Below are 25,400 nucleotides of genomic sequence, written 5' to 3' on the forward strand. Positions count from 1 at the left end.
GCAACCGCATTCGCGGTCACAAAGCAATTCTGCATTGCGATGCGAGTCGCATATAGGAAGGGAACACCGCTTCCTATTTGCGAGTCGCATTCACAATTTGTGAGTCGGTACCGACTCACAAATTGTGAATGTGCATTGCAGACGTGTGTTTGCATGGCGCAAACTGCGATTTTCGCAGTTTGCACCATGCAAACAGCTTACTACATCTGCCCCTTAGTCTCTACAATGGGGAAAAATGAAATGGTCAGCTTTTTCCTCATCAGGCCATATAAAACATCTTTTATAATGTCTGTGCTTATCGATACATGGCGCCCCACTCCTGGGGCACTGAAGGGAGACCTTAGGGGTGACTTATATGTAAAAATAAGGTTGTTTATCACTTTCAAAGTATCTTTAATTCCAAAGTCAAATTTGCATATATTTAACTTTTAAAGACAGTTTGCAAAGCAGGGTTGCTTTCAAAAGTGGCAGTAAGCAGCACAGTAGTGCTTCGTCTAGTGCAGCAAATCTACTGGGCCTCTAAACCTCCCTGCCCAATTTCATACTAGGGACTTATAAGTAGTATGAATCCCCTCTTACCTTATTATATACTAGGGACTTACAGGGGCCTGTCATTTCCAATTAAAATTATAGCTAATTACCATATACCTTTTTCATCAGAGCACTGGCAGGGGCAAAGTTAGCAGTGCCAAGAGTACAGTAAGAGTTAGTCACCACCAGTATCCACCAGAAAAAATTGGAGTGAATAGGGTTAAAAGGATGACTTTCCCAAAGAAAGCCTTGCAGTAGGTTCTGTTCTATAGCTTTGTGTGCTCGCCTGTTCAAATGTTAAGAATGGTTTACACCCCATGCTTGCAAGGTTCACCAAGCGCCACTTCTGGACTGTTTAGGATTATATGCTGGTTAGACTAAACAAATGTGATATTTACCAATGAGCAAAGAATCAGTGATAATCCTCATTGGAAACTAACAGTTCAAAGTGATTCTTACTTTGTAGTATACAAGTAGGCAAGCCTCAGCTGTGTGAACTTTCGGAAGTTTTCTTAATGTTTGAGAGCATCAAGAACTTCAATAATTTTGTGAGGTTTTAAAAACAAGTGGGCTGCACATACAATAAAAAACATGCTTTACCAGTAAATACAAAATATTTTGTGTGGAAACATTCTCAAATCTATTGTGTTTGTTCATGAAAACGTTCACTGCAGGTTAGGTTTTGCAAATCTGACAATCTTAAACAAACTACAGATTCACAAAGTGCAAAGTTTTCAAATGTGACAGGACATAGTTTCCTGTTTTAAATTAAGTTTTTCTAAAGTTTGCCGATTGGTGACTAAAGATCTACAAACAAATGTAGAATGCTGCCATGATTGGCAGCTCACCTTCCAAAATAAAGTCAAAGTATGCAAATGTAATGCTGTCCTTAATTTAGACACACTTCCATTCTCTATTTTCTTCAGTGATCCCATACGCCGAACCCTCATTGTCATTTTCATGTCACTTTATATTATACTACGAGGGTCTGCTGGACTACAGTCAGTGAAAACATATTTTCGTAAGGCTCATAGGGCCAGGTTTACAAGGCCCTAATGCCTCTTAGTGCCACACTACCGTCATTTTTGTACGCTAATGTTGCGTTAAGGAGGCCATTTTCCTTCGCCACATTTACAAAATGGCGCAATGCTGGCATTTACAACCCCTTGAGTGACATTTTTACTGTGCCAGGTATACTGTATGCAAGGGGGGTATTGCCACCCAGGGAGGCTGCAAGAAATGGTGCGGTGAAACCTACAAGATTTCAATGCAACATTTTTTGCATCATTTTTAATGCCTGCTTGGGGCAGGCATTAAAGTGACGGGCCCATAGTAGCCTATGGGTCTCCGTAGGCGTTGCTGCACTAGCACCATAATTTATAGCGCTAATCCAGGAAAGCACCATAATAGCATCTATAAATTCTGATGCTCTTGTGGAAACGAGCACCATGGTGTGCCATATTCTAAGTACAGCGCAACCATGGTGTCGTTTGGTGGGGCAGGGGTGGCGTAAGACCAGGACTGATGAGCCACTTTGTTGTAGATCTGGTACCTAGTGTTGTTCTCTGTGCTACATGTAAAAAGGAGGTACATTTGTCCCCAGTGGTTCAGTATGTAGGAGAGCCTTTTAAGGTGGGTAAGGAAATGATATCCTAAAGTTATCAATCTTTTTAGTATCACATGCGTGAACAGTTTTAAAGGGCAGAAAAGATCAAATCTAACGTGCTTCTGTGCAGTTTGCCCTAATCAGCTCTAGTCTTTCATACTCGATCATTGTAGTATATGTTGGGGAAAAGATAATAAGCTAATAGTTAAAGTATTTGTATGAGTGGTAACATCTCTGAAGGTCCTCCTACGTGTCTATTGGGGCCTGAAACATTAACGTTGCATCAGTATTTGCCAGGATTTTGAAAGGCGTATTTATGCCCATAAATGACAAGGCAGGAGATTAATTCATGCTGTGGGCCTGCTATAACGTATATTCAATTGGGGCATCATTCAGAGTGAGCGGAGGTAATGTAAAAACTTCTTTACACGTTTTTCAAAAAAGATCCTTTTATAGTCAACATGGCATGCATGTGTTTTAGCAGCAGGTGCCAAGATTCCATGTAAACATGTTTTTGCCACAAGTGGCAAAAAGTTGCGGTAGAGGTATTTAGTTGCGGTACAGACTACTTAGAATTTTCATGGGGTACTGGTGTCAACGCCTGAACCTTAAAGCCCATAAGCAGGATCATTTTCTGGGAGTAAGGGTGTATTTATCTGAAAGATACAAGAGCTCCTGGAGCTCCACCAACATTTCTGACAACAAAACTCAAAGCACAGGCTAGTTATACCATTCTCTAGCAATGGGCATTTACTAAACAGTTCAGTTCTCGGGCAGGACAAACAGATGTACATTCATCCTATGTGTACAAACATTTTCCTGGTACATTGATAACATTTGTTAAACAGTGAATTCTTTCCACTGTGGATGCAAATGCCAGAGCAGATCATCATATCTCTCTCCCAAGTGTTCTCATTCAATCCAGAACGGAGCTCTGCAAAATATCTTATATCTTAACTATTATTGAAGCTCAAGCTTGTATTAGTGCTGTAGCAATGGTTTCATATGACACAAGCAAGATGTAGTTGGTTTAGTTCTTGCATTTGCAATTACCTCCATTACAAGACTTCGGTTACTATGAAAAGCTGGGTTTATCTTGTGGGAGGTAACATGAAATGATGATCTCTTCTCTTTCTCTCTTAAATGTGCTTTTTGTACCTCTCTAGCCTTCTTACACTTCAGTTTTTTGCAGCTATCTTTGACCTACTTCTGTTTCATTTGTACCTGTCTCTTCTTACTCCTGTTTGATTTTTCACACCTCTCTCACACATTCCACACCCTTTATGTAAGCTGTGTTGTTATCACCTCACATTCACTCTTGTACCACTCTCTCTTTTTTATACTGTCATTCTCTCTCATCAATGCCTTCTTCCTCTCGCCTGCTTTTCTTCCTCACTGGTTCTCTTCTCCATCTCCCACTCTGGGATCTGCTGAATTTTTGTGGCATTCACTGGCATCAATAAACTTGAAAGTACCTTTCCTCGAGGGGTGACTATCTACCAGCAGCAATGAAATATTTGACAAGTTTGTTACTTTGTAGTGTTTCTTTTTTTCATAGAGAGACAGTATTGGAATACCTAATCTTGTACAGCAGGTTGTAGACAGGCAAAAGCTGATGTACTTTGTCCTGCATGACTTTGAAAACAGGCTTCAGAAGCGGATGGGGGCACATTCCAGAGTAGTGGAACCTGGCCTCGCCCATTCTGCGAAGGCTGTGGGTTATTGTATTACATCCCCACAAAAGTCAGTCATGCATGAGAGAAGTCCCCTCATTTTCCTACATCATCGGAATTCTGTCAATTACAGGGCTTGACATTGTTAATTTCACATCAGTGCAGACTCATTCAGAAAGGGAAGGCCATTTTTCACAGAAATAGGAGCTAATTTCTCCCCCGTACACAGGCTACCTAATCTAAAACCACTCTCTGACTATCCTTACAAAGTTGATCACCCACATTTCTTTGTTCGAATTTCAGCATCTGCTCTTTTTCCTTAGTGTTGCCTTCTGATATCAACATACGCCTGGCTAACGGAGGGGACAGATGTTCTGGGCGTGTGGAGATCCTCTACAGTGGTTCCTGGGGGACAGTGTGCGATGATTTCTGGAACATAAATGCAGCACGAGTAGTCTGCGCACAGCTTGGCTGTGGTACACCCACTGCTGCACCAGTGAAGGCCTTCTTTGGTCAAGGTAGTGGACGCATTCTGCTTGATGACGTCACATGTACCGGCAAGGAATCTGCTCTGTGGAACTGCAACAACAATGGATGGAACAACCATAATTGTGACCATAGTGAAGACGCTGGTGTCATTTGTTCAAGTACGTAGAACGTTCTTTGTTGTAACGAAGCATCTAAAAAATCTGAATGAAAACAGGAGCTAAAAGTCTGAAAAATATCTCAGTGTACTGCTCTTGCCTATCACAGAAACTCTAAAAGGCACCTACAAGTAAATAAAACTCCTGATCCTGTGACTGCTTCTGTTATAATCCTTTATGCTGATCCTTTCTAAGTGCCAATCCTGGTTACTACTCCTGAGTACTCACGAAACCACTCAAAAACATGCTGTAATAATAGGGAGCACGCTGGTATTGTTACACTTGCAGTCACATTGACTAGTATACATCATTCACTCTCCTGCTCATATTAGTTATAGGGGTGGTAATTTTAGCATATTACTACCCCAAGTTAGTAACATTTTCTAAACTGGTAAGCATTTGTTAAAGAGTTTTATTGTGTAACTACATGTTTTGCAACCACTTCAGAATGCAAGCACACATGGAGAAGTAACTGTTGTGTATATATGTCAGACAGACCCAATGTTTTAGAAATGGGGTCTTTGGTTGGCAGTCAGGTTACCCCCTGTCCAAGCAAGGACCCTCACTCTAGTCAGGGTAAAAGAGAATCACCCACAGTTAACCCCCGCTCACTCCCTTGGTAGCTTGGCACAAGCAGGCAGGCATAACTTTAGAAGCAATGTGTAAAGCATTTGTACCAACACACATATTAACTCAGTGAAAACACTACAAAATGACACAAAACAGGTTTAGAAAATAGATAATATTTATCTAAACAAAACAAGACCAAAACAACAAAAATACAACATACACAAATCAAGTTATGAATTTTAAAAGCAAAAAGAGTCTCAAATCCTTTAGAAAACAGTGAGAACGCTGTTAGCGTACAAAAGTACCTGGGTAGCGTTAAAATAAAGCCATGCGATCTGTCAATTTCTCACTCCCAAGCAAGAATGTGAGTTGTTCCTCCTCCGGTCGGGTTGGCGTGTGCCATTGCTTCTCTCTCCATAGAGAGCGATGCGTCGATCCGATGGGTACCTAGGGTCTGGGCAGGCTTTGCATTGATTTTCCACACCCAGCAATGCTGTGTCGAAATCTGGTCGCACGGTGTCAAGAAACCGTGCTGAGTGGGTGCTTGCGGGGGTAACAGCAGCCGCTGCGGGTGTTGCACGTCATTTCTTCAGCCGCGTTGCATCGATCTTCCAGCCACGATGGAGGTGGAGCATCGATGTTAGCCACGAGGCTGGCGACGCATCGTTTTTCAGCCGCGAGGCAGGTGGTGCGTTGAAAGTTTCTCTGCACAGCAGTCTTGTTGTGGATTTCTGTCCTTTTCCACCAGCTGCACCTTTCAAGGGCCCAGAGACACGTTAGGGCACCACTTGGCAAGCAGGACTCTCACCAGAAAGCCCAAGTGCTGACTGAGAGAAGTCTCTGATGTTCCTGAGACTTCAACAACAGGAGACAAGCTCAGTTCAAATTCTTGGAGATTCTTCACCAGTTGGAAGTCCCACAATAGTCAGTCTTTGTTCTCTCTCAGGCAGAAGCAGCTACTGCAGGCCAACCCAGCACAGCACAGTCACAGGCAAAGGGGAGGTACTCCTCCTCCAGATTCTCCAACTCTTCTCCTTGGCAGGGGTTCCTCTTGGTTCCAGAAGTAATCTCATTTTCAGGGCTTTTGGGTGCTCTTCTTATACCCTGCTAGCACGCCTTGTCCTAAGTAAGTAAACTTACAAGGGGACGCGTATAGGTCAATGAACTTTTTGAATCGCATGGAGTATCCTAGTCATGCAGTGACTACTGAATCCACAACTAACATTAATAACTAAGAAGCATTCTATGAAAAACAGTTTAAACCCATCTACTCATGAATAACCACAACTCTGGAATGATTTAAACATTTTTATTTCCCTATTGATTACAATTCTAAATCATCCGTTAGTTAAATCTTTATTCAAACCAATCAATTAATTAATTAATGAATAGAAGACATCATCTCTTGGAGGAAACATATGCGATAATGCAATTCCATACACTAAGAATACCAGCGTTAAAAGTGAAATCAAGCAGTTAAGTTTGTCAGTCATTTGTCACTGTCAAGATCACCCTTAACAGCCTACCTAACCAAGATTAGCATCAGCATGTGGGTCTTCATGCAAAAATAAAACAATTTGGAGAAAAAATCAATTTGGAAAAATTGCAGTTGGTACTTGGAAGAAAAGGCACATAATTGTCTGTCACATTTTCATAGCTACCTATCCAGGATGGGTCAGCAACAAGTCAGTCTTCGTCTTCAGGTCATCAATTAGTCAGCTACAGATCAGGCTCACAGATTATAAGCCCAATATCAGCACCTCAGACAGCGTCTCCTGACGTCATCAATTCTCCTCCCGCAACTCTAACTCTTGCCCCTTGTCATGACTTTTTATTAGGGTCTCCCAGACCATCCCCTTAATTGCTAATTGGTCAGTCAGTCAGCAGATATGATATTAACCTATAGTTTTTGTTTACCAAATCCACTAATTTTCACATTTATTAGTTCATAAGATGTGGAATGGGTCTTCATGCGATGCCCTCATCATCCTGCTCATCAGGTATCAAAATTATTGCATATTTCGTCTTCAGTCAGTGCTTCTATTGTTCAAGTCCTGGGAAAGTGCATTTAGCCTGCTCTACACATAATTGTATCAAATTGTCTTTATCATCTCCTGTCTGCAGGTACATTGCAGAACATTCTAGCTAAGTAACTTGAACTTCGAGCGGGTCAAAGCTATAGCGGCTTGCAGTCCTTTGCAAAGCGTTCAGTATTTCAGATTTTCGAGTATGCGAGGCCCAGGGAAACTAGGCCTTTAGTCCAGATAACTTAATCCTACAAATTAATGCAAAACATAGGTTATACATCTCATTATGACATATTATTACATTTTTCTCATATATTTTAATTATTTCATACAATTTCAGTCATTTTAGTACACATGCTGATCACACCCCGAGGGCACATTTTCAAACGTACACATTATTTTTCTATAATGAAATTCTCTACGCAATTTCTCATTAGTAATTACATATAGATCATTAATAATTTTCTTAATTAGCAAATCTGCTTTAACAGTCTCTCCTCTGATGACTAAATATGTCATCACATCTTCCCTTATCATCATTTTTACAATTCTGTCTCTGATGTACCTTGACTTCTCCTTAAGTTTTCTCTATAGATTCTTCTCCTAGGTTGTTCTTCCCTCCTCTGATTATTTTTAGACCCTTTTAATTTTATTTTGTGCCATAATTTACATGTACCCCATAATCCTAGTATAGAAACAATCACAATTAATATTCCCTGCACAATTTTCCATAGTACCCCATCTCAAATTTGACTAAACCAAATGCCTACGGAAGCAAATCCATTTCCAACTTTTTCCCAAACCCCTGGTTCCTTCAATTCCTTCAAATCCTTGCTCGAATTAGTGAAGTTAGTAAGTAAGTCTCTTATCTCCTTATCACTATTGGGTATATATGAACAACAATGCCTAGCGCTAATCATCCTACAGACTCCGCCGTCTTTCGCTAACAGTATATCTTACGCAAGCCTATCTTGAAGAGTCATAGCTCTATACTCAGCTAATTCAGTATCTAACAGGTGTGTTGCCCTTGTAAAATTTGTCAGCATGTTATCCACAATAGTAGACAACTTTTGTATCTTGGTTGCATTCAAAATAACTCCAAGAGAAGGAATTACTGCCCCAAAAATATCTCCCACAGTTGCAGAAGAGGTTTCCCTCCTCTGTCACTCATGATGTAATTGAGTCACTTTCGGAAACTTCTTTAAATCGTCTATCTGATAAATTTTAGAGAAGACTATCCCCAAATAACATGTCCCATACCATCCTCTAGGAAGATGGTAATAAGCATTTAGTCCACAAATATAGTAGATTCCAGGAATTGCAGGATCCTAACCATGCAGCATAAAAGTCCATTTACTCTGAAACAAAAACACATGCCTACATTCACTCATTACCACAAATAAAGTGTCAGTGTGTGATTTCGGTCTATATATACAAAGCTTCCCTACATGAATGCATCTAAAGCTAATTTCCCTTGCGTTTTAATAGCAATGTATGCATAATCATTCTTATAGGTCCTCTTCTCTAATCCTTTCTCTAACTTTTCCATCAATGCCTTCCTCCTGTCATCAGTATGCCCTATAAAGCTCTTTTCTAATTGGGTGAGTAAGCAGGTTAGATTATGTTTATGAGCATAAGCGGTGCCAAACGTAAGTGATGGCTCAAAAAATTCTCTAACTAATATTTTATCATGCTCTTTAGCTATTTTACTCAAATATCTAATAATAGGAACAAAAGAAAACACTAAATCATAATTAGAATAAAAATACTGAATATACTCTTGGTTATAGAATCTTGTTAGTAGCAAACTACAGCTTATGCCATAGGTTAGTGGCAGGCTATTGTACGTAATCCCTTCTTCCACAGAGGAAGGAAATTGTGTACACACAAGACAATTCCTTGCATCCATCGTTTCAACATACTCAACAAGCGACAGAACACATTAGAAGAAAACTCTCCTTGGGCATTAGTATAGTCATGGAAGTATTTTTCATCTAACTTCAACCTTTCTAAAGCTGTTAGTGTAGTAGTCTCAGGAACAGAGGCAATAGTAGCCTCCTTCATTTCATGAACAGGCATTCCTACAATCATTATTATAAACATTATTCCACACATAATTGACACTCCAACACTCAAATACCTACAATATCTAATATTTCTAACACGGTTATTTAACTCAGCCATGATCTGTAAAGAATCAGAAAGTAGAAATAACTCTTAGATAAAGTGCAACAGAAAAAAATCAAAGATGGAGAAAAATATTTATTTCTCACAGTTCAGTTTCACACGTAGGAACCCTTCCTCCTTTGTCAAAAAACAGCTTGTCACATCCGGGTTTTCAATTGTCATATCAGGTTATCAATGTCTTTTCTGGTTTTATTTCAAAGTTTCTTTTTCAGATTTATCTAGATCAGCTCAACAACTCAGTCTTTTGATCATCTACAGGTTGCATCAAAGTACTGATTCAGAACTTCTCTACCAAAATAAAAAGACATAAACTCATTTTGCCATCCACCTGTTGCTACATATGCCCACTCAGGACCTGCGTATCTTCGACTAACTACTCTCTTTCTTTTCAACCATTGTTTTCCCCCTAATTATCCTACACTCAGTTCTTCCTTTCTTGTGGTATCTTCTTCTTCCTCTATCGTTTCATTTATGACCAATTCCTTCTTGTTGGAAAATGGGTCATTGGTAAGGGCAGGTAGGTACTTACACTTAGCAATAGGCCACTAACCTCCACTAAGGTCCAGTTAGGTCTCAGTAAATTAAACCCAGCTCAACCCTTGGTAGGTTGTCAACGAGCGACAAGGCTTAACTTAGGAGACAGAGTGTAAAGCATTCAAATATCACAAAACAGTAATTAAATAAAACACAGGAAACAGTTTAAAAATCCAAAATCAATTTATAAATATAGATTATATTTTTATCTTTAAAATGACACCAAAACGAATACGATCGGAATAGGGGGAACCGGAGATATTAATTTTTAAAGAATTAATGCTTTCTAGCGCATAGAAGCCACTAGTGCTCAAAGGGTTAAAAAAGGTCACACTGGAAAGGAACAAAGTCCAGAGTTCAGGCCACCCACGAGGTAACACTGTCTTACTTCCTTTCAGAAGTGTTTGATTCAGGAAAGTGGTCCATAGCACCAGCCAAGGGTTCAGAGGCTCTGGTGTGCCTCTTGGGGTCTGGGACTACAACTCCCACAATGCACCTATGCAACTTATGGAGTTGCTCCAAACATCTCCAACCTTCTGGATCTTCTTCCAGAGGTCCTTTTTGTGTCCTTGAAGTGTCCACAACTTTATGCAAGGTTCCAGAAGCTCTGAGTTGCTCCTTGGGAGTTGGGACTACAATTCCCAGAATGCACCTGGTCAGAATCCTCAAATGGCCACTGGACGCTTGTCAGCTGGGCTCTGCTTGCAGGACTTGATGGAGGGGACTCTGGGCAGCTCCTTTGTACCTGTAGCAAACAGGGAGACCCTTCTTGAAGCAGTAGAAGACAGGTAAAGTCCTTTTAGTGGTGAAGCCCAAGAGTGCAGCTGCTGCAGTCCTCCAGAGTGCAGTGTCCAGGTGCAGGTCAAGGGTCCAGCAGGGCAGTCCTTCTCCTGTAGTTCTTCCTTGTTGGAATCTGAATGGGATCTGGTAGGGAACTGAGGTGTGGGTGCAGGTCTGCCAGTTTTATCCCTGCTCCTTGGTGAAAAACAGGGGGGTTCTGGTTGTCCAATCAGGGGCAGGGTCCTTCCCCCTGAGATGACCACTTCCTGGGAAGTGTGGCAAAAATCAATCCCAGTGAGCCACATTCCTCAAAAATCCATCATGGCTGAAAATGATTTTTGGAGGTTACATCTGGCTGAGCCCACCCACTGGTGTGGCTAAAAATCCTAAACACACCCCTCTCCTGCCCTCTCCTAATCTAATCAAGGGGACACTTAATTGTCTGGGTTTGCAGGATGTGGGGGTGCTGCTGGGTTGCTCCAAATGTCCTTCTCTGCCTTTGAAGACTAGTTTGGCAGCCCTCCCCTTCCTGCCTCACCGTCTGCTGAGGGGAGATCTCCTCCCACAGGCACATCTCTTTGTGTGAAGCCAGGCCACTTCACACCTCATCAAGGCAGCCCAATCAGAGCACAGCAGCAAAATGAATGCAGGGCTGAAGTTGGCAACTTTTCAGGTAAAGTTAAAAACTCTTTACCTGAACAAGTTATATTAAATCCAACAACTGGATGTTGTGGGATTTATTATACCAATTATTTGATACCAAACTCTTGTATCTGTCACTTAAGTGGACTTTTAAAATTAAAATAAAGTCTCCCCATTCTAGCCTGTGAAGGCCATTCACTACAATGAGGGAAAAACAAATTTGGGTGTTTTTACCTCACCAGGTCTTATACAACTATTTATATAAGGTCCCTGCTTACAGGTACGTGGCACCCAGCCCTAGGGGCACTTAGGGCACACCTAAGGGGTGACTTATATGTAAAAATAAGGTAGTTTAAGACTTTGGAACTACTTTTAATTCCAAAGTCGAATGTGCTTATAACTTTAATTTAAATGCAGCCAGCAAGGCAGGCCTGCCTTTAAAATGTTACTGGGCACCTCAGCAGTGCACCCATGGGTGCACTACCTATGCTGGGGTCCCTAAACATACATGTCCTACCATATACTAGGGACTTATAGGTAGGTTGACTTAGCCAATTATAATTAGCCTAATTTTCATACTGATTTTACACAGAGCACAGGTCCTGGGACTGGTTAGTAGTACTCAGGGCACCATCAGAGTCAGGAAAACATCAGGAAAAAGTGGAAAATTGGGGCAAAAAGTTAGGGGGCCTCAGCAATCAGCCCTTGTTCTGTCACACTTCTTTTTCCCAATTTGCAATTCAGGCCAATGATCTCCTTTTCTCATTCCTTCTGTCAATATTCTCCTCAAGATTGGACTCTTTCCCTTTTCTTTCTCTATGCTGTTTTCTCTTGATGGACCTGCAACAGGTTCAGGAGGAGTCAGACCACTTTGACTTTGATCTGCCTCAACTATTTCCCCCTCTTGATCTGGCACTTGCTCTACTTGTTTTTCAACACCGTCTGCTTGTGGGAGAACCCCTGCTGAGTTAGACTCTTGCTCACCCTCCTGTTATTCTTTACTCTTGTCTCTTACAGGAGTGATTGACCCATCTTCCACAAGCTCCGGATCAACTTCAGGTTCAGCCTGCTCTTGTTCCGGTTCAGTTATAGCCATTTGTTTTGCTGCTGTTGGTGTTCTCAACAACACTTCTTCATGGTCCTGCGGACTCACCACCCTCTTTGCATGGCTTGCATGCATCCAATTTGGCAGTCCTGCACACTTTACAGCTGTTGTAGTTGTTTGTACCACCTGGTAAGGACCTTAGCAATGCGGTTCTAAACAGGTCTTTTGAATGTGCTTTTTGATGGTGACCCAATCTCCAGCTCTCAGATTGTGACCTGGGTCATGAATGGGTGGCAGGGGAACAGCCTGCACCTGCTGAGAGAAAGAGCGAACAACATCAGCCAGACCTTTGCAGTAGTCCAGCAGCATATCATCTGTAATATTGACAAGTGCATTGGCTGGAATTGCTGGCAACTTCATTGCTCTTCCCATGAGGATCTCATGGGGCGACAGTCCTGTCTTTCTGTCAGGTATATTTCGCATTGACATCAGTACCAATGGTAAGGCATCTGGCCATTTCAGATTAGTTGGGGCACACATCTTGGCAATTCTTGATTTCAATGTACCATTCATTTGTTCCACTAGTATTGATGCTTCAGGGGGATAGCTGCAATGCAACTTCTGCTCAATGTTTAATGCTGCACATAAGAGTTTGATCACTTTGTTATTGAAGTGAGTTCCCCTATCTGATTCTAAAGAGATCAAAAATCCGAACCATGGTATTAACTCTCCAAGCAACAGCTTTCCTACTGTGAGATTTTCATTTCTTCATGTCGGGTATGCTTCAATCCAATGACTAAAGACATACAAAATCACCAACACGTCCTTCAAACCACCATATGTAGGCATCTCAGTGAAATCCAACTGCATTCTGCTGAATGGTCCTCCTGTTCTTCCAAAGTGGCTCAATTTCACTACTGTTCCTTTCCCCACATTTAGTTGCTGACGAATTACACATTGATGACACACTGCCTCAGCTGCATGTCTGAATTTCAGATTGAACCAATCAACTTTGAGCAACCTGACCATGGCATCCCTTCCAATATGTGCCTGGCCATGATAATAACGGGCCATCTGAGTTAACAAACAATTTGGCAACACCATCTGACTCTCCTCAGAAGCCCAAATTTCATCAGATCTTTGAATACACTTTAACCTGATCCAAAGTTATTTCTCCTCTTTGTTCACATTCTCCTGTGATGTTTTCAATTCTTCTAGTGTATTACTTTTAAGGCAAAACTTATGCAATTATTCTCTTCCTCAGGCATCAATCCCACTTGTCTTTAAACGATATACAGTTCAATGCGCAAAACCTTGCAACTTGATCTGCATATCCATTTCCCAATGAAATGAAATCCTATGTCTTTTGATGTGCACTGCATTTTACCACAGCAATTTCTTCAGGTAACTGTATTTGCATACAACAACTCTTTTATTCGGTCACCATTTCTCACTGGTGTTCCAGTAGAGGTCATAAAACCTTGTTGCGACCACAACTGGCCAAAATCATGAACGATTCCAAATCCATATTGACTGTCAGTATAGACTGTGACTCTTAATCTTGCAGAAACATAGCATGCTCTAGTAAGTGCTACTAATTCTGCTACTTGTGCCGAATATACACCTGGAAGCCATGAGGCTTCTAATGTGCCTGTAATTGTGCATACTACATATCCTGCTCTCAATGTCACTGTTCCATCTCTGAGACACGAACCATCAACAAAGACAATTTGATAATTTTCTTCCAAACATGTGTCTCTAACATCAGGTCTTGGCTTTGTACACAATTCAGTTACCTCAAGACAATCATGCTAGATGTCTTCTTCTTTTTCAATTTCAACAGTATCACCTGGAAGCAATATCGCTGAATTCAGCACTCCACACCTCTTTAACGTTACATTTGGAGCACCCAATATGCTCATCTCATACCTTGTCAATCTTGCACCTGTCAAATATTGAGTTTTCATCGTTGTCAGTAAAATTTTAACAGAGTGTGGTACCATTACCATTAACAGGTATCCCATGGCTAACCCCTTACATTGGGAAAGACTTTGACCAACTGCGGCTACTGCACGCAGGCAGCCTGGTAAAGCTGCTGCAACCGGGTCCAAGGTAGCTGAAAAAGAAGCTACTGGGCGATAAGTAACTCCATGAACCTGTGTCAAAACAGACAAAGAACAAGCATCACGTTCATGACAAAACAATATGAAAGGCTTTGTGTCATCAGGCATTCCCAACGCTGGAGCTCTGCACAAACTCTCTCTCAATTCAGTGAATGCTTTCATCTGATCTTCATCTAGGGTAATGTGATCTGTAAATTCCTTATGTGTCAACTGCTGCAAGGGTTTTGCAATCTCAGCAAAATTCAGAATCCACTGTCTGCAGTACCCCACCATTCCCAGAAACATCCTAACATCTCTCTGTGAAGTCGGGGGACTTCTCTGCAGAATCATGTTAATTATCTCCCTGGAGATTCTCCTTAATCCCTTCTAAATCTGGTGTCCCAGGTATTTTACAGATTTTTGGCAATACTGCAATTTCGCAGGTGAAACCTTATGTCCAAATTCTCCTAAATGATTTAATAGGGCAATCAAGTCGTACTTACACTCGTCCCTTGTTCTGGATGCAATCAACAAATTATCAAAGTACTGCACTAAAGTCGATTGATATGGTAATTCCAGGTTATTTTTCAAGATCTGATTAAACAGTGATGGTGACTCCATATACCCTTGTGGGAGCCTGCACCAGGTGCAGACTCTATCTAGGAATTTGAAACTAAAAAGAAACTGACTATCCTCATGAAGAGGCACAGAAAAGAAAGCTTGTGACAAATCAACCACTGTGAACCACTCTGCATTGCAAGGAATCTGAAACAGTATCCCTGCTGGATTTGGCACCACTGGACAACATTTAACCACCAAATCATTCACTTTTTGCAAGTCCTGCACAACGCACACTTTCCCACATGGCTTTTTCAAGCCCATTATTGGTGAATTGTTTCGGCTGCTTAACACGTCCTTCAAAACTCCTTGTTTTAGAAAATCTCCAATTATTTGTGCCACCTTCATCAAAACACCTTGCAGCATGTTACACTGTGGAAGCTGCGGAAATACTGCATTGGGCTTCAGAGTAATCTTAATTGGCTCCACTCCCTTAATCAGACCTAGTTCTTTACTTGTCAGGTCCCAGACGTCTTCCTTCACTGTTCCCTGTAAGTCTACATGCAGTTCCTTCAGAGGAAACATTGGGAAAAATTAAATCAATGGGTATTCATCACTAGCATTGTTAACCATCATTTCAGTCACCTGTTCTTCCTTATCATCACTATTGGTTTGTACTTCAATTCCAGTGTCCGAGCAATTAATGGAACATTTCGTTGTACACAACAAATCTCTTCCCAATAGAGATACAGGACTCGAGTCACACACTACAAATCTATGTAGCCCCTGGTAATTGCCAATTTCAACCTACACTGGTTCTGTGATTTGGATTGTCAACTGTCTATTTTCCACTCCCACAACTTGAACTGTCCTGACTGAAAGAGGACAATTCGGGAGCTCTATGCTTCTCACTGTAGAGCGCGTACCTTGTGTATCCACTAAGAATGAGACCTTGTATCCCATCACCTTTACCTTCACAAAAGGTCCTCTCTGATCTACTTCTAGGGATGCTGCAAGCAAATAATGTCCTTCATCTGATGCTATCGCTCATCCATTCTTCATTTATTTCATCCTCACTGAAAAATGGAAATTGGTGCACTGTGTTATTACTACTATTTTGTCTCTGACCTGTGACCTGCTGAGTAAGCATCACCTGTTGCTGCTCCATCAGGGATTGAGGTATCTGCATTTGCTGTCTAGGTACCATGGGAACCTGCTGCTGTATTGTTTGCAACTATGTTAATTATGCACGTGGCCCCTGAATTTGCTGCACTGGTAGAAAATTCTATCCTCGATTCTGAACATTAGGAACAAATCCATTTGTTCTTGGGACTTTCACAGTTTGAAATGTACTGACATCACCACCTTGCTGAATGACACCATCCTGCGCCATCAACGGACACTCCTGCTTCCAGTGTCCCACATTTCCGCACAAATGACACGGCAACATCTTTTTCATCCCCTGCATGTCATTCTGAACCACTACAGTTTCTAACTCTGGACTATGCATCATGTCAACTCCACGTCCTCTACCTCTCATTTGAGGCTGAAACATAACAGCTCTCTGCTGCGGTGGCATAGGTGGTACTATAGCTCCCTGCACTCCTTTTTTAACTGCTTTTATTTGCATCACCATCGCTTTCTCCTTCAACTTTGTCTGCTGCTTCAATTCAATCTCGTCACTACAGCATTTGGCATACTGCAACACTTCAATCAGGAAATCAAATGACTCTGCCCTACTTCTGGTCTTAAATCTTCAACGAACCTGAACACAAAATGCAACATGTCTTACCGCTCAATTGCTTCCTTGCCACTGTACTCCTTGAATGCTTTTAGCAATCTTTCATAGTAGGTATGTATTTGCTTTTTGGATTATTGAACCGTTCTATCAATTCTCTGGCAATCATTATTTTTGAGAGAAATTCTTGTCTTCAGGAACTCGATCGCCTTATAATAAATTTGCATTACCTCGTGTGTAGGTGCACCTGTTATTTTATCCCTTTCCGGTTCACTTGTTGGCCAATCTACTGCTCTCTTACATTCAGCCCACAAGTCGGCTGGCACCACTATCTCCTATAACATGTTTAAGTTCTCCCACAAACATTTAGAAAGTTTTACAAATCTGTCTGTCTTCTGATACCACTCGACTGGCTTCTCTCTTAATTTTGGGCAATCGTTTGTGAATGACAATATATCACTCCTATGCCATGGGACATGAAAGAGCTGCGCCCCTGGTATCTCTCTCCTCAGAAGCATTTTCCCTGATTCCCTTTCTTTTTTAACATCTTCAGATCCCTCTGGTGAATCTTGCATTCGCTTATCTTTTTTCTTTGTCCATCTACCTTCCCACTTCTCTTATGCTCCCCAAATCTGAGCACTCTGCAGCAATTCCCTTAAATAAGCCTTCATTCCCGCTGATCTCACGCAATCAAAATCCTTTGCCTCGAAATCTAATCTGTAACTTCGTTTCAAATGCTTTGTTTTCTCAATCTCGATGTTATGTTTCTCTGCTAGCTCTGCCAATTTCCGATGTATTTTACTCACTTCTCTTGTAATCTTTGGACACAAATACCTCAGTTCTTCTTTGGTGTAGGACTCCAATCTGTTCGCACCCGTTGTTTCCTCAACTAATTTGGTTGCTTCTATATTTAACCTCACATGATTTATCTGCTCTTCGCCTTTGGATGTATTTTGAAGAGTGTTTAGACTGTCTAACCATTTGCTCAATTGCTGAGCTGACAGTCCCTGTAATGAGATGTTACTCGCATTTGGCACTGGTAGCTGTTGCATCACAGCACCTGGAGTTTGCGCCATCAAACGTTTCAAACTTTGACAAGCATTAGAGCCATTCACTGCACATGGAAGCCCTACAAGTGGACTAAGATCCATTAATGGCTTAGATCCATTGACAGTCTGACCTGCTGATGACATCACATGCACGAGATCACTTACTCCCTTTCTCACAAGACTTTGTGACATCTCGTTCCGTTCTCCCACACTTGCTTTCTTCTGTGCAAACAAGGGTACCGCTGGTCCAACGGTAATAGGTGGCGATATTGCATCTGGAGCTGCCCTAACACTCGTGCCTTGTGGTAATGTTACCCCCATTGCCTGGTTCATGACTGATGTAATATCTGACTGTGTTCCTGTCATTGTTGTAAACTTCGGCAAACCCTGTGACTGTGCCGGAGGCAATAACATTGGAATCTGATCTGTCTGAACTACTATTGGCCTCAGAAGCACTTGCTCCGCTGGCACCATTATGTTCGAAACTGTCTCAAGAACTGGCACATCTGGATAAATTCTCTGTACCGAAGGTGGATGCATCTGAGCTTAGACCACAGTATTAGTCCCTGCATTGGGTGTACTCTGTACTACCCCTGGTATCTGTCCACTATCTGTCTGCGCTGCTCCCTCAGTTCCTGGTCCTTGTGTTGGAGCAGTTGGAGCAGCACTAGTTCTTGGACCCCCTGAATATGTCCCAAAGGTTGGAGGTCGATCCCTGAATAGCTGCGTAGTGAGGTCCTCAACATCAGAATCCTCATAGTTTACATAGGACTTTCTATTTCTCTTCTTTCCTGCACTCTCATCCTCTTTAGCACTATCTTCCTTCTCTGTCTCAACTTCCTCTGTAATTGCAGGAAACAATTTGACACCCTGTAGCATCTCTGCTCTCCATCTTTTCTGTGCCCAATCCCACCTAGCTTCAACTAAGGATTTCTCTACTTGTTTCATCCTCTTTTTAAACTTCATTTCTTGTTGCTGTCTGGCCACTAGCTCCCAAACCGCTAAAGCCTCAAACTGTGCTGGTCTCGGTAATGGCTTCATCTCATATAATATCATTCGCAATTCATCCAAAATTCTCAAATTAAACGTTCCATGTTCCGGAAGTACTAAGGACCCTCGTTTCTTTGTTAGCTTACACCACTGCTTCAACCAAAGACACATTGCTACACCTCGCTCCTCCATCACAATGTAAGCTGGAGAATTTTCCGGTGGGGTCGGCTCCCCCACTGATGCCTTAATGTAAGTATCACCTTTCATCGCACTTCTGAATGCGTTGAAAAACTGTATTTTGTCTGTTTTGTTTACTTCAATTCAATAATGAAATGACCTTTACTCCCAAGATTCCCTTCACCTGCTTACTCAACCAATTGCCTCTTATGGATGGCTGCCAATCTGCACGTGATTCTCTTTACTGACCAACCTAACCCAACGCGACACACTCTGATGTCACACTCACACACTGACAAAGTTTTGCGGCTCATCCTCCTACTTAAACTCACACAACTAATGCAAATTATTGCGAGCACTTTAACCAAACACCAATAAATAAAACAAACCTGGTTTACTACAGGAAGGGACACGATCGCTTCAGAAACCTTATGGATTTTCACTAATGGCTCTTTCGCTCATGTAGCTATTCCTCTTTCTCAGTCTCCCACATTGGCAAGCAAAATTTGACCCACAAATTTTACTCTCAACTGATCAGTGGGTCTGTCCTGGTGCACATAGACCTCGCCAAATTTCAGTCGAAAAATGTATTTTACTCATCTATCTCACACACAGACTTGTTGACCACGCCCGATCAACCTACTAAACCAGAAAGATTACAACATATAACTAAGTGTCTCCTACACTTGTCAATATACTCAGGAGTCTTAGACCATGCAGGGTCCGTACATCACAAACAACCATGTGGATAATGTTTGAGCACAAACCGCCACACACATGTGAAGTTCGACGACTTCCCCACTCTCATACTGCGGAGTACACACACTCCTACTAAACCTTAACTGGAGTATGCAGAATCCCTACCTTACCTCACATACTTCACAATTCACCTGCAATTTGCTTAAGCCTGTGCAAATGCAACCTACAACTTCCACACTATCACAAAACACGCTGAGAAAATACCCAACTTTACTAGTAGGATCCAGAATCTGGGAAAGTCATTTCTGGGCTTAAGGGGACATCATCTTTGCTACAATTGGCATTTCAGAAAAACAAAATTCTAACCTCATAAAAATACACACAACTATCCCTAACTTAAACTACTACCATAAGCTATAGTTACCACTAACTAGTTCTCCAAGGAAACTAACCATCAAGCTGCTACCAAAAACTGCTAGCGCGCCTTGTCCTTAGTAAGTAAACTTACAAGGGGACGCGTATAGGTCAATTAACCTTTTGAATCGCATGGAGTATCCTAGTCATGCAGTGACTACTGAATCCACAACTAACTTTAATAACGAAGAAACATTCTATGAAAAACAGTTTAAACCCATCTACTAATAAATAACCACAACTCTGAAATGAGTTAAACAATTTTATTTCCCTATTGATTACAATTCTAAAACATCCGTTAGTTCAAACCAAACAATTTATTAATTTATTCATAGGAGACATCATCTCTTGGAGGAAACATATGCGATAATGGAATTCCATAAACTAAGAATACCAGCGTTAATAGTGAAGTTCAGCAATTAAGTTTGTCAGTCATTTGGCACTGTCAACATCACCCTTAACAGCCTACCTTACCAGATTAGCATTAGAATGTGGGTCTTCTTGCAAAAAAAACAATTTGGAGAAAACATCAATTTGGAAAAATCGACCTAAGTAAGAATTTCTATAATCAACGCAGTTGGTACCTAGAAGAAAAGGCATATTATCGTCAGCCACATTTTCAAAGCTACCTATCCAGTATGGGTCAGCAACAAGTCAGTCTTCGTCTTCAGGTCATCAATTAGTCAGCTACAGATCAGGCTCACAGATTATAAGCCCAATATCAGCACCTCGGACAGCGTCTCCTGACGTCATTAATTCTCCTCCCGCAACTCTGACTCTTGCCCCTTGTCATGACGTTTTATTAGGGTCTCCCAGTCCATCCTGTTAATTGCTAATTGGTCAGTCAGTAAGCAGATATGACTTTAACCTATAGTTTTTGTTTACCAAATCCACTAATTTTCATATTTATTTGTTCACAAGATGTGGATTGGTTCTTCATGTGATGCCCTCATCATCTGGTTCATCGGGTATCAAAATTGTTGCATATTTCCTCTTCAGTCAGTGTTTCTCTTCTTCAAGTCCTGGTAAAGTGCATTTAGCCTGCTCTACACATAATTGTATCAAATTGTCTTCATCATCTCCTGTCTGCCAGTACATTGCAGAAAATTCTAGCTAAGTAACTTTAACTTTGAGCGGGTCAAGGCTATAGCGGCTTCCAGTCCTTTGCAAAGCGTTCAGTATTTCAGATTTTCGAGTGTTTGGGGCCCAGGGAAACTAGGCCTTTAGTCCAGCTAACTTAATGCTACAAGTTAATGCAAAACATATGTTACATATCTCATTATGACATATTATTACATTTCTCTCATATATTTTAATTCTTTCATACAATTTCAGTCATTTTAGTACACATGGTGATCACACCCGAGGGCACATTTTCAAACGTACACATTATTTTTCTATAATTAATTTCTCTACGCAATTTCTCATTAGTAATTACATATAGATCATTATTAATTTTCTTAATTAGCATATCTGCTTCAACAACCCCTTTCTGCCTTTGAAGTAGGACTACATCAAAAAGAAGTCTCTGTTGTTTTGAAGATCCTGCCTTGCCAAGGCCAGGACCCAGACACACATCAGGGGTATGGAGACTGCATTGTGGGAGGGCAAGCACAGCCCTTTCAGGTATAAGTGACCACTCCTCCCCTCCCCTCAGCCCAGATGGCCCATCAGGATATGTAGACTACACCCCAGCTCCCTTTGTGTCACTGTCTATAGGAGAGGTGCAAACAGCCCAATTGTCAAACTGACCCATACAAGGAATCCACAAACAAGGAGAGTCACAGAATGGTTTAAGCACACGATCTAAAAACCAACTTCACTAAAAGATGTATTTTAAAATTGTGAGTTTAGAGAACCCAAACTCTGCATGTCTATCTGCTCCCAAAAGGAAGCTGTGCTTTAATAATATTTAAAGGCAGCCCCCATTTTAACCTATGAGAGAGATAGGCCTTGTAACAGTGAAAAACGAATTTGGCAGTATTTCACTGTCAGGACATGTAAAACACATAAGTAAATGTCCCACCTTTAACATATATTGCACCCTCCCCATGGGGCTACCTAGGGCCTAACATAGTGTCTTACATGTAAGAAAAGGAATGGTTTCGTCCTGGCTAGTGGGTACACTTGCCAAGTCGAATTGGCAGTTTAAGACTTCACATACAGACACTGCAGTGGCAGGTCTGAGACGTGATTACAGGGCTACTAATGTGGGTGGCACAACCAGTGTTGTAGGCCCAATAGTAGCATTTGATTTACAGGCCCTTGACTCCTCTAGCACACTTTACTAGGGACTTACTAGTAAATCAAATACGATATGACAATCATGGACAAGCCAATGTACACACACAATTTATACTGGGAACACTTACACTTTAGCACTGGTCAGCAGTAGTAAAGTGTCCAGAGCAAACACAACAGCAAAAACAGAGTCCAGCACACAGAAACAACCTGGGAAGCAGGGGCAAAAAGTTAGGGGAGACCATGCCAATGATGCCAAGTCTAACACAAGGGAAGTGGAGTTTGAGGGTGACCCTAATACTTTTCGGAATACTTTGAAGCTCCTACCAGAAACGGAGCTGGTTGAATTAAACCCTCAGTGATGGGTAACCTTCTGGAGATTCGGGCCTTGCACATTGAGTTTTCTGCCTCCATGTTCCATTTGTTGAATTTACTTTTGAAGACCACAAACGGGTGAATTAACCTTGGGTTTCTAGGTAAGCGGATTCATGGTGAAAAATGTTTAAATCTTGTTCCTAAGGTCCACTTGGTTCCAGTGAAGAAATTTAAGTATGGTCAAATATTCAATTGAGGCAAGAGTCTCAAGCTCACAGAATGTACTGTATTTTCTGTCCTGGTTCTTTGATAGAACAGATAGAGCAGATTAACAATGTTGGAAATTCACTAATTTTGGTATTAAGGATGGGGCGACATTGCTTGGTGTATGCTTAGTAGTTTGAACATTTTATCTGGTTTATTTCTGCAAATTAAAAAAAACTCAGAGAATGTCCAGATTTTCTGTGCGTGGGTCCAAAAGATTGGGGCCACGCAATAAAAATTTCTGTTTCTAACAGTGCAAGTCACGCTTCTCTAACCATTCAGGAGGCAGTGGTTCTCAAAGATTTGGAGGTGTTACTCTAGTAGCAAAATATGCACTGAAAGAACATCTAGATACTGTCTAAGGGCGTCTGAGAGAGTAGGCAATAAAGGCTGATTATTTGTGCAAGGGGCGCGTGCAGATTCTGAAAGTAAAATAGGACTGGGAGGATTCTAAGTGGTTGAATGGTGCTACCAACATAGATTTTAGAGCATCTGCAGCGTATGATATACACCACATAATCAGAATTGCAATTAATGGTGAAACGAATTACAAAATTCTTGCCATCATGAGAGAATTCTCGCAACTCATGACAAGCCCATAGATTTGCTGATCTTTTATGAAGAAAGAATTTTAAGGCTTCTAAGCCTAAGTCATGTTTAATACAGGTATATAGAGATACTGCATCTAAAGTTACCAAGAGCATGTTACTATCCCATTCTACATCACTAAGAATACTCAAGATATGTGTTATATCCCTAATGAAGGAAGGAAGATTGTGTACCAATGGCTGCAGAAAACAGTCAACAAACTCTGAAAGCCTTTCAGTGGGCCCAAGAATACCCGAGACAATAGGTCTTCCTGGTGGAAAAGGCAAACCTTTATGTATTTTAGGTAGAGTATACAAACAAGGATACCGTGGATGGTGCACTTTCAAATACATAAATTCATCTTTGTTAAGTAACCCTTGATGATGCCACCCCACCAATTTGTTGTTGATTACTTGTACAAGGTTCATGATAGGATTATGTGCAATCTTTTCATAACAAGACAAGTCTGTTAGCTGAGATAAAATTTCATTATCATAGTCTACCTTATCCATGATGACCACATTTCCACCTTTATCAGCTTGTCTGATAATAATGTCTTTATTAAGTTTAAGTTCTTGTAATGCAGTTGATTCCTAAAAACTGTTTCCACTTGATGTCTCTTGAGCAGAGGCGTTTACTACCTCTTCCACTTCACTATCACTTGTTAGTGAGGTGCTAATCGATGTTGAATCTGAACATTTTGACACATTTGAAGTACCAGAAGGACCACTATTACGGAACAAGTAATCATACTTATTGGCAAATGTAAAAATCCTACCAGTCATATAGTCTTTCTCGTCCGGCTTAAGTTTACGCGCTTTCCTTTGCATTATATCATCTTGATATTTCTTCAAAACCTCCTCTAGAATTTTATAGTTCTTTTCGGTGGCTTCCTTCAAATTCAAATTCTCAATTTCTTTTTCTAAACTACTGATTACAGCTTGAAATTGACTAACTTTTCTCTCTGAATTAATGATCAAAATATCCATCAATTTATTGGAACTATCTGTTAGCTCCTTATCCCATAATGCTAGTAGGTCATCATCCAAATCATCATATGTAGGAAAAATCTGGGATCTCAAACCTCTAGGGATACGATTTAATTTCTTATATTGTTTGAGCGTTGTCCCATCCCACCATTTTGATAATTCATTTTTCTTCAGTTTCTCAAGTCTTATAAATGTATTTCTCAGACCTTCCTTCTGTGTGTTACTAACAGTAAGATCATATCCAGTGCCTCCCTTGGCTAAATTTTCAAACAATTCTTCTGCTATCTTATTCCTATCCATAATGAAGTAAATAGTGTTAACAGGTTAACCCAAGCAGCCTCCTTACCGACAATACAACAACGCAACAGGGAGTGAAACTAAATTCTTGCCATCATGAGAGAATTCTCGCAACTCATGACAAGCCCATAGATTTGCTGATCTTTTATGAAGAAATAATTTTAAGGCTTCTAAGCCTAAGTCATGTTTAATACAGGTATATAGAGATACTACATCTAAAGTTACCAAGAGCATGTTACTATCCCATTCTACATCACTAAGAATACTCAAGATATGTGTTGTATCCTTAATGAAGGAAGGAAGATTGTGTACCAATGGCTGCAGAAAACAGTCAACAAACTCTGAAAGCCTTTCGGTGGGCCCAAGAATACCCGAGACAATAGGTCTTCCCGGTGGAAAAGGCAAACCTTTATGTATTTTAGGTAGAGTATACAAACAAGGATACCTTGGATGGTGCACTTTCAAATACATAAATTCATCTTTGTTAAGTAACCATTGATGATGCCACCCCACCAATTTGTTGTTGATTACTTGTACAAGGTTCATGATAGGATTATGTGCAATCTTTTCATAACAAGACAAGTCTGTTAGCTGAGATAAAATTTCATTATCATAGTCTACCTTATCCATGATGACCACATTTCCACCTTTATCAGCTTGTCTGATAATAATGTCTTTATTAAGTTTAAGTTCTTGTAATGCAGTTGATTCCTCTGTACTCAAATTATTCACCATAGGAC

The 25,400-nt window shown here is 40.9% G+C and overlaps 1 protein-coding gene across 2 annotated transcripts in view; it reads left to right on the top strand.

Moving 5' to 3' along the window:
• The window catches only part of LOC138300182 (deleted in malignant brain tumors 1 protein-like), a 618,063-nt gene that overhangs the window by 348,945 nt on the left and 243,718 nt on the right, over positions 1–25,400 (top strand). For both annotated transcript variants that reach the window (XM_069239160.1, XM_069239161.1), the window contains one exon: positions 4,134–4,457. In XM_069239160.1, coding sequence (XP_069095261.1) covers positions 4,134–4,457 — 324 coding nt within the window. The remainder of the gene's footprint in view (positions 1–4,133; positions 4,458–25,400) is intronic.

The sequence above is a fragment of the Pleurodeles waltl genome, chromosome 6, assembly GCF_031143425.1.
Source record: "Pleurodeles waltl isolate 20211129_DDA chromosome 6, aPleWal1.hap1.20221129, whole genome shotgun sequence".
NCBI classification, from domain to species: Eukaryota; Metazoa; Chordata; class Amphibia; order Caudata; family Salamandridae; genus Pleurodeles; species Pleurodeles waltl.